At 41.1% G+C, this 9,533-nt stretch overlaps 2 protein-coding genes and 1 long non-coding RNA gene across 3 annotated transcripts; 1 reads left to right on the top strand and 2 right to left on the bottom strand.

Annotated features, from left to right (window-relative positions):
* Positions 1 to 221: 221 nt before the first annotated feature.
* fbp2 (fructose-1,6-bisphosphatase 2) lies at positions 222 to 3,972 on the bottom strand. Its single transcript, XM_084695155.1, has 7 exons — positions 3,799 to 3,972; positions 2,979 to 3,141; positions 2,465 to 2,557; positions 2,003 to 2,143; positions 1,253 to 1,390; positions 678 to 797; positions 222 to 502 (listed from the first exon to the last, which is right to left on the bottom strand). The coding sequence occupies exons 1-7, from the start codon at positions 3,969 to 3,971 to the stop codon at positions 317 to 319; spliced, it is 1,014 nt and encodes a 337-aa protein (XP_084551281.1). The 5' UTR covers position 3,972; the 3' UTR covers positions 222 to 316.
* A 168-nt stretch (positions 3,973 to 4,140) lies between these two features.
* Positions 4,141 to 6,085, top strand: LOC146219664 (uncharacterized). Its single transcript, XR_014751075.1, has 3 exons — positions 4,141 to 4,189; positions 4,746 to 4,791; positions 5,559 to 6,085. It is a non-coding gene; the product is annotated as an uncharacterized LOC146219664 (long non-coding RNA).
* Positions 4,990 to 9,098, bottom strand: fbp1a (fructose-1,6-bisphosphatase 1a). The gene is made up of 7 exons (XM_084695154.1): positions 8,782 to 9,098; positions 8,072 to 8,234; positions 7,840 to 7,932; positions 7,599 to 7,739; positions 7,368 to 7,505; positions 6,333 to 6,452; positions 4,990 to 5,725 (listed from the first exon to the last, which is right to left on the bottom strand). Exons 1-7 carry the CDS (start codon positions 8,949 to 8,951, stop codon positions 5,522 to 5,524), a joined length of 1,029 nt encoding a protein of 342 aa, XP_084551280.1. The 5' UTR covers positions 8,952 to 9,098; the 3' UTR covers positions 4,990 to 5,521.
* Positions 9,099 to 9,533: the final 435 nt, after the last annotated feature.

Below are 9,533 nucleotides of genomic sequence, written 5' to 3' on the forward strand. Positions count from 1 at the left end.
TTCCTCTTAGACATTTTAAGAAATTAAGGATGTTAGAATGTTTATATGTGTTTGTATGATTAGTGTTTTGTTTTTAAAAAAATTCAAGAGAGAGATATAGAGAATATTCGGTGTCTTTTTTGTCATTTTTGATCCGGAAAAAACCTCGGTCTCTGTGTGACTCTTGAAAATATATAGTAAAAAAAACCTGTTGCAAAACGATATAATGGACCTTTTTCACCTTCACCTTTTTTGGAATTTTATTGACAATTTCAATAAAGTACCATTGGCACATTGGGTAATATCATAGGCCAGACAAAAAAAGAAACATTAATCTTTACGAATACTTCTTGACAAAGGAAATGTACTCATTGACGTCATCGGATGAGCCCACTACAAATGGTACGCGCTGGTGGATGGATTCAGGCTTTACGTCCAGTATCCTCTGGGTCCCTGTGGTGGCGAGTCCCCCGGCCTGCTCGATAAGGAAGGCAATCGGGTTGCACTCGTAAAGCAGCCTCAGCTGGGGGTAAGGAATACAAAAATGTTATGTAAAAACTTGCAAACTATTACCATTTTCACCTCATAGTACGGGACGTTACGGTATATATTAAAACTGAATCTGTAGCTGCAGGAATTGGATTATTTAAATTTAAAACCACATAACAAACCATTTTTCTAATCTGTGGTCGACCTACCTTGCCTTTGGGACTTTTCTCATTGGCTGGGTACATGAAGATGCCACCATAGGCTATGGTGCGGTGAATATCAGACACCATCGAGCCAACATACCTGGCACCATAAGGTTCGCTACCATCCTACAAGGACAACATTACATTTTAGAAGATTCATGCGTGAACAGCATTATTTCCCAACAAGAGGAATATCATGTTATTTTCAGAGCCACCCTTCGATCAAAATGTGAACCGGTTGTCACAGCTGGCAAAGCACCCTGTACTCTGCTCTGAATCATTGATATTATTTGAAGAACTTGATGTGATTGCGTGGACCAGAGTAGTGACAAACCACAGTTGAATACACCCTAACCATATTCTAGCCAGAAATACACAATATTTAAGGAACTGGGTCAGCTCTTTAATTACGTTGGGTAAAATTGTTATTTTGTACTAAGCTTTGGAGTAGTTGATTGCCATTCAAACAGAACAAAAGGGATGTTAGTTGACGTTTCTTTACATTCAACCATTCAGGGCACTTTTATTCATAGTGACGCACAAATAGTGCATAAATAACGTGCAGCTGATATTTTACACACCTCTGGATATTTCTTATGTTTCAGGTACTCGTTGATTGATGGGTGGAAGTACTTGGCATAGCCCTCATTCAGACTGTAGACCTTTCCTTTCTTCTTCATCTGTACGTTCTTTTCTGTCAAGATGAACTCACCAATCGCCTGAAAGTCAACATGACCAGTTATGGGGCTTCTTGGCCTTGTACTGTCTATGACATTGTATTTGAAATAAATCAAATTATTTACTGAGGTATTCTGTACTTCTGATATATTTGTTCATAGATATAAAAACACAAAAAAAACACTGTTCAAAAGAAACACCATGAGTTAAAGTACTCATGATGAAATATCATACATGACTTATTTGGATACTTAAAACTATTTTCTTACTCTGGAACAACTTTTAGTTTTTACTAGTATGCAAAAATGGCCTGTAACATCTAAGACTGGGCCATAGATTACCCTGCATAAAATACACTATTGAAATATGTGTCCAAATGTTCCTTTTAGAGCCTTAAGGATGAGTTGTGAATCAGAATGGGTAAGTAGAGTTTGTAGGTCATCTTTAAAAGGTAGGGTTTTTTTGGTCTCAATTAGCTCTCATTTGATGTGTCACACAATAAGCAGTATACTAAGATGTACTGTATCTCAAGTTAAATTAAACCAGCAACAACACCTAATGAATGTGCATATCCCTGCTTATCTCAAAACCCCTGGATATTGGTGTGAACCATCCCATGTATGTGGGTGTACGTTTGACGTGAGCACACTCACAGGGTCCAGCATGAAGAAGTTAAGTCCAGCACCATGGCTGAGTGCCACCAGGGTGGCGCTGCCGTACAGGGCATAGCCTGCACACACAATCTCACTGCCAGGCTGTAGGGCATCTTGTACTGTGGGCTCTCCTTCAGATATCTGCCAGATTTGATTGAACCCCCCCCCCCAGAAACATTTAGTATAGAAAGTTGAACATTTGTAGATGCATTGGCTGAAACTGTTTTCACATCCTGAAAGCAAGCAATAAATAAAACGCTTTTGCAATGGCAGAGATGGTGCAGCTTGAATGTTTCAGTTCCAGCTATACCTTCAACAGCATGCACTGCTAAACAAAGCAAGAAAATAAAAACTGCAGTAGGAAAGGGAACAACCAAAGAGGGTTTGGATGAAGCAAGAGGTCAAACCAGAGTCCACATCCATGAAATAGGAGAAAGGAGGAATGGGAGTCCACATGCTCACCCTTTTGTAAATGGCAAAAATGGTGCCTATGGAGGCTAAGCAGTCTATGTTCGATGAGCCGTCCAGGGGGTCAAAACAGACAACATATTTGCCCTGTTGGAGATGAGATTTTGAGTTAGTGAGAAGTCCCTCAAGGTTTCAGTGAAATAGTCCAATCAGAATGTTATTCAAAAGTGGATATGTAGTGGCCATGAGTGGAAATACTAAATAGAAATAGCGCTTTACAAAAACGAGCACTATGCTTTCACTGTTGAATGCAATGTTGATCTTTCACCAACTTAAATCACTTGAATTCTCAATGAAATATGTAAAATGAACACATTTTGCAAAAACAACTCTACGCATCTCTCCTTTTATATACGATGAATTAATGACCAAGCAGCTGGTCATTTATTATTTTACTCAATTTGCATGCAGATACACACATTTCAGTTATTTTATAACTGTGGTAAGATCCATGTAATAAGAATCCACCACACCTGGATATGATGAAGAGATGGACACTACATCCTACCCGCTTGTCTTTGGGAGTGATAATGATTTCTTTGTTCTCCTCAGACACCATGACACAGGTGCCAAAGGAAGCCTGCAGCATATTGATGACCAGGTCGTTTGACAGAACGTCCAGTTTTTTCACGTCATCCCCTGTCACGTTCACCTTCCCTGCCATGCCTTGTCTGCAAGATTGGACAGCACATAGAACTAGCAGGTGGGAAAGCTTCCATGACATATGGCTAGGACCCTGGACCGTTATAGCACGTCCGTTGGTGTTTATACAGCCTTGGACAGGCAGACACACAATACAATGAGTAGATCTTACGTGCACACACACACACACACACAGCGGGAAATCCTTCATGTTGCACACGCATTATAAGGTAGAATGTGAAAATCTTGAATCAAAATGAAGTTATTCCATGTTAGCGAGCTACTCTGAGAAACTGTTGTTTAGATGTGACAGCATTCGCATTTCTGAGTTCAGAGTTTAAATGCCTGACTTTGACATACATACCAAGCATATCAGACTCATGTTTCCTCTACACAGGGACAGCAGAACATTCAGCTGAGAAATGACCAGACACTGGGAAACCTACATGATGGGGTTATTCTGTTCGAATCAAAACGTATATTTCTCCTTTCTCGTGTAAAAAACAACTTTCTAATGTGATCTATGCTTATCTCACTGGTTTGGTCTAAGCTACAATGCCACATTACAGGAAACACAGGAAACAAGGGTTTCTGGAATTTGACAATGAGGCCACCAGATACTTCAGACTCTACTTTCATGGTGGGAGGGACTATTCAAACAAAGCAAACAAAGACACAGCACTTACAGATGAGCAAGACCTGCCTTGCGCACAGCGGAGGAGATGGCTTTGATGGCCGTCAACAATGTGTTGATGAGCTGTGTCAATTCGCCAGTTGAACCCTTGACCTTGCGGCCAGTCTCCATGACAAAGCGCGTCAAGGTCCAGACATCCGTGTCAAAAGCTGATTGATCCGACATTTTGGCTCCTGGTCGCGCGGTCCTTTCTGAGGAGTTGGGCGCACGACTGTTCCTGAATGGAAAGGACAGGCAGCAAACAGAAGCAGCAACCAGGAAAGGCAGCAACCAGGAAAGGCAGCAACCAGGAAAGGCAGCAACCGAGTGTGTGCGTGGAAGGCCTTTAGTAGGCGAGCCCTTTTCATTCCCCGTGGAGGGATGCCAAGTGTTATATTTGTGAGGTGGGTAGAGGGGGGGGGATATCACGTAACAGCAGTGAAGACTGATTCTGAAGGGGTAGGACGAGCATGTGCCGCTACTACAGCCTGTGCTCTAGTAAGAGGCCAAAGATGTGTTTCACTGAGAAAAGACACTATGTTGGTAGTTTCAACATAACTCAGTAGATTATTTTAAAACTGCATTCATCTTGACTTGTATGGCAGGGATTTGAGAACAGCTTGAACAACACAGGCTAAGGGGGCTCACAAGCTAAAACAGTCTCATGTTCGTCAAATGTCAGTGGACTCCATGACCAATTATTGACCTTTACTTAAAAGGTCAGACTATCCTGTATATCATATCCCTGGCTTTGATGTCTCTTTTTGTGACCAACATTTTTGAAAAGTACAAAAAGATGCATGCTATCTCACTGTCAGAAAGTTAAAAGGTCCAGTGTGTTGCTAAAATGTCATCAACCCTCTATTGAACTGTAGCTTAAAAGGTCATCTCTTCTCTCTGTAGTGTGTTCACATACCAGAGTGTACATTATAGCGTTGCAATTATTTATGTTTGTTTCAGGCTTCCAAAAACAAACTTTTCTGGTGACAGTCTCAAAGGTTAAAAGGTAAGCTCAAATTGTTACTCATCAGTAAAGTGCATGTCTATTTACTTACAATGTTATTTTTATATATAGTGTGGCTGAGCTTCTGAGAAAATCTGGACACTTTCTCCTTCACTCACACACAATTTTTGCCAATGTTTTGGAGTTGTGTGTGTGTAGAGGGCCGACAATATTTGAAAAGAAAATAGAAACTGGAAGAACTGTCAAACAACTGTTTTCAAGCTTTATCAATCAAAACAATACAATGTACTGGAAAATATCAAGGCACTGTTGGAGGAATATATTGGCACATTTTGACTCCAAGACATTGAAATAAGCAGGTTATGTTTGAAAATTAGCAAGACTGCTTGACTTGTGTCAATCTAATCGCTACTCTTTGGTTGTCCTGTTCAGAGTCATTTTGGTCTCTGGTTTGACTAGCAGATTTGTAATTATTGTAGTTGCTGCTTGAAGATAGACTTGCACTGACAGTGGAGTGTGTCTCCTTACCGAACAGTGGAGTGTGTGTGTCTGGTGGATTTTTTTGGTCCTATTTCCGGTCTCAACTTTCTGTTGGGGTCAGGATCTTAGGATCGGGGTAGCAGGTGTGTGTGTGTGTGTGTGTGTGGGGGGGGGGGGGGTCTGAGGGTTAGGACTAAACTTAGTCAAGGCGAAAACATTGGCTTTGGTCTCCCTACACAACATACTGTACCTTCTATGTGTCATGGGCCTTTTAGCTATAGTGTGTGTCCATTCACTCAACATGCTCTCCGTTGGCATGTTTTTGATAGATGGCGATGTAATCTTGCACATCATCAGGGGAGCCCATGACTATAGGAGCCCGCTGGTGGATGCTGACAGGCTGGATGTCAAGAACACTGATGGACCCAGTAGTGGCTAATCCTCCAGCCTGTTCAATGATAAACGCCATGGGATTGCACTCATACAGCAGCCTCAGCTAGGGAGAAAAGTTCAAACACACATAAGATTTTGTGCGATATTCAGTTGATTTACAGCAGCCTGGGTTGGATGAGAATCAAGATAGGTCATAATACATATTCTGCTAACTTTAATCATTGTAACTCGGATTAAAACTAGATTTATTCAAGACGTAATCTCTGAATAAAACTTTTCTGCAATGTTTTATATCCACCTCAAAACATTTCTCTCTTATGTGCTGTCATGATGACTCGACAATGCCAGAGATAAGTGGGCCACAGCCTGGTGTAAGAATGGAAGTCATCAGTGCAACAACCCTTTTTACAAATACATTAACACACTTGACTAATTCCTGTTTTCTCATGAACCACAGACGTTTCCAAACATTTTTTTTTAGGTGGTCAATGACTTGTTTCATAAGCATCCAGTGTCATCATGAATTGCCTGTATCAAGATCAGCATTTTTGTTTAAATATCAAATTATTTATATCAATGTGCAGATTGATGAGGGACTTAAGTACATTTAGTATAGTAGTAGAGCAGTAATAGACTCGTCCACCTATGCACTGTAACCATTCAAAAGGTGTGTCCACTCAACAGGATCCTATATTTTTACTTCACCATACCTTTCCTTTGGGACTCTTTACATTTGCTGGGTAAAGGAAGATCCCTCCATATACCAGTGTCCGGTGTACATCAGCTACCATAGACCCAACGTAGCGTGCACTATAGGGGGCACTGCCATCCTAAAACAGGAAAAACTTTGCACTGAAATTGGGTGACACTGACTGTAATGGCAATTTAAAAGTTCTCGGCCAGTTTGGTTAGTTCAATGTGACATTGTATGTGTGCACATTACATGTACACACAGCAAGCAGCATGCATATATCAATATCTGTATAGAAGGGTCCATTGCCACCCATTTTACTGCATTTCTGAAAGGCGAATTAGTTTGACAGGGATTACTTTAATAATCAAATTCAAATAAATAAATGAAAAAGCTCCTCTTCCTCTCTCATTACAAGTACTCCCAGTCACATTCCATGTTCACCCTTTCCCAACAAACCTCAAGAATTCTTTGATAAAGGAAGCTGAGGTACATTCTGCCATCAGTCACAACCTTCTGCGGAGCGATGCATTGTTATGCAAACACAGCCCTTGCAATCACATATTCAAGATGACGAAAACACATGGTGATATGTTTTGGACATTCGAGCAGCAGTAAGCTCATTTCACAAATCCTGTTGTGAGTCAATCCCTGCCTTCGTTACAACCTCAGCTGTCGCAACACAAACCTGAAGAATTGACCAATCATGCCTTAACAGGCCAGAGGGAGTAGTGATGTTAAATGATGGCATATCCGGCTGCTACAACACAAGTGTGCAACCAAAAAGTGCAGTAACATCCAAGACACACAAGGATGCAGGGCACAGACCAGACCCAGGGGGCAGGGCCTCTGGTATTCTGACCAGCCTCTGGCAAATGGAGGAAAGGGAGTAAAACGTCAACTCAACAGCCTGTGAACTGTAGGTTATGCTTCGGAAAGGTCATTTCCTTGGCCTCCACCTTTGGTTCCGTCTTCGGTAATCTGTCAGGGGGAACGACTGATATCGAATCTCTTGCATGGCAGTATTCTTCCAAAATAAAATGACTAACTTTACCTTTGGGAACTTTTTTGCCTGTATGTACTCTGTAACAGCGGGGTCAAAGTCCGCCGCATAGCCCTCGTTTAGGCTGTAGATCTTCCCTCTCTTCTTGATCTTCACATCCCGATCCACCAAAATGAATTCTCCGATGGCCTGACACAGAGTTATTTACAAGTGTAAACAAACATGAACTAGTCAACGGTGATTTCTCAAAAAAGACAGAAGCTGACCACCAATAGGACTCACAGGGTCCAGCATAAAACAGTTGACTCCCTGCCCGGTGGAGAGCACCATCATTGTGGCACTTCCATAGAGGGCATACCCAGCTGCCACAAGTTTCCTTCCAGGCTGCAGAGCGTCATTCTCACAAGGTTCATCTTCTGTGGTCTGAGGACAAGACAAACAGATCAGATACGGACTGCTATGAAATATTGACTGTTCATTTGAAATGTTTCAGGCTTGAAATCTGTTGTACTAATTGCCGTACCTTTCTATAGATGGCAAAGATGGTACCGATGGAAACAAGACAGTCGATGTTTGATGACCCATCGAGGGGATCAAAGCACACAATGTATTTCCCCTTAAAAAGATTTTTTTAAGAATCAACGTCATTCAAAATATGTCTCTCCTCTGACTTCCGTAACATTCTTGTTAACTTCTCCAACATCAGAATCACGAAGTGGGCAGCAATTATCGAATCCAACAAGTTGCACACATACCCTTCTGTCAGGTTCAACAATGATGGCATTTTCATCCTCTTCAGACACCAGCACACAGGAGGTGAAGGAGGATTTGATCATGTTGATGACCAAATCATTCGACAAAATGTCCAGTTTCTTTACCTGGTCGCCGGTCACATTGGTGCTGCCTGCAATGCCATAGCTGACAAGTAGGGCAGAGAACGTCCAATAAATATAACTGACATCTATTAATGAAAGAAGTCATTGGTCATAATAATAATAATAATAATAATAATAATAATAGGACCAAACATTTTACACTTACCGCTAACTGATAGAGCTGATTGAACATAGTGACAAACACGTTTTAATAATAATATAAATAACTCGTGTTTATTAATAATAAAATAAACGTATTAACATATATTGTCATAAATGTCCATAAACCTGGTTAAATACAGTTGGTTGGGGATATTATGCAAGATCCCCTACTTTCGAGATTATTTGGCAAATAGGAGTACCAGATCCACCGAGATGTTAGTTTAGGCTACTGTAGAATCTTTGTACATAAAGGTTGCATAAAACCGCGATAGCTAGAACGTGACGTTACATAGGTTCATACGTCGAAGTCAATGAGGTGTGTGGGGATAAAATACATATTTAAATACTAGGCCTACAGGTAAACCCAGCGACTTTCGATAGAGAACCTATACACTAGTCACACTGTTGTATTGTCAGTGGCTACTTACAGATGAGCAATACCAGCTTTCCGGACGGCTGTAGAGATAGCTTTGATGGCTGTGCACAACGAATTCAGAAGTGTTGTTAGTTCTCCTGTGCCTTTTGCCTTTCTTCCTTCCTCCAAAACAAATCGTGTTAAAGTGACTACGTTGGTATCAAATGATCCTCTGTCTGACATTGTTGCAAATAGACCAGACGCCAATGCTTGTCAAAAGTAGACTGAAAAAGTAATTTGAAACGAAGTTAAATGCCTGCAAACGCGGAATTTAGGAAAGAGGGGCGTGAAGATGAAGTAGCCAATCCAAAGTGAAAGCGCATAGAGAAAGAGGCGTGGCTACAAACCATTCTTCCGCCATACAATAATGCCTACAACCAATGACGATACTGTTAGCAATAGAGTTGGGGGATAATAGATTCTCTCATGCTTGAAATCAGGCTGACTTCTGCACTGCGTTTTGTTTGTCAGCGCAATTTTCTTCATTCTGTAAACATTGGTATCCATCTACCGTGATTCAACATTTTATTTCCCCCCATACATTTGGGGATACGGTCAACTGACGGGCAATGTGAACTCTAGGCCTACAAGTAAAATGAAAGCATGAATTTCCCAAGCCTACTATACCTACGAGGCATACATTGACAAACTTTTATAAGATAACCACAAGATGTCGCTCTTTACTTAGGCCACGTACAGGTATGTAGGTTATACAGTTGTGGACGTTAAAGAAAGTTGTATTTGAGTACGTCTTAGTACTAGTTG

Source organism: Hypomesus nipponensis, chromosome 28 (assembly GCF_054491055.1).
Source record: "Hypomesus nipponensis isolate SF chromosome 28, ASM5449105v1, whole genome shotgun sequence".
Lineage (NCBI taxonomy): Eukaryota > Metazoa > Chordata > Actinopteri > Osmeriformes > Osmeridae > Hypomesus > Hypomesus nipponensis.

What these genes read in the sequence shown, in the direction of transcription:
- fbp2 (XM_084695155.1), bottom strand. Translation starts at nt 3,971, where the DNA reads ATGTCGGATCAATCAGCTTTTGACACGGATGTCTGGACCTTGACGCGC. An exon ending in AACATAAGAAATATCCAGAG is followed by an intron (nt 798 to 1,252) that starts GTGTGTAAAATA and finishes TTGTCCTTGTAG; the next exon opens with GATGGTAGCGAACCTTATGG. An exon ending in AGAAAAGTCCCAAAGGCAAG is followed by an intron (nt 503 to 677) that starts GTAGGTCGACCA and finishes CCTTACCCCCAG; the next exon opens with CTGAGGCTGCTTTACGAGTG.
- fbp1a (XM_084695154.1), bottom strand. Translation starts at nt 8,951, where the DNA reads ATGTCAGACAGAGGATCATTTGATACCAACGTAGTCACTTTAACACGA. An exon ending in TTGTTGAACCTGACAGAAGG is followed by an intron (nt 7,933 to 8,071) that starts GTATGTGTGCAA and finishes AATCTTTTTAAG; the next exon opens with GGGAAATACATTGTGTGCTT. An exon ending in TAAAGAGTCCCAAAGGAAAG is followed by an intron (nt 5,726 to 6,332) that starts GTATGGTGAAGT and finishes TTTTCTCCCTAG; the next exon opens with CTGAGGCTGCTGTATGAGTG.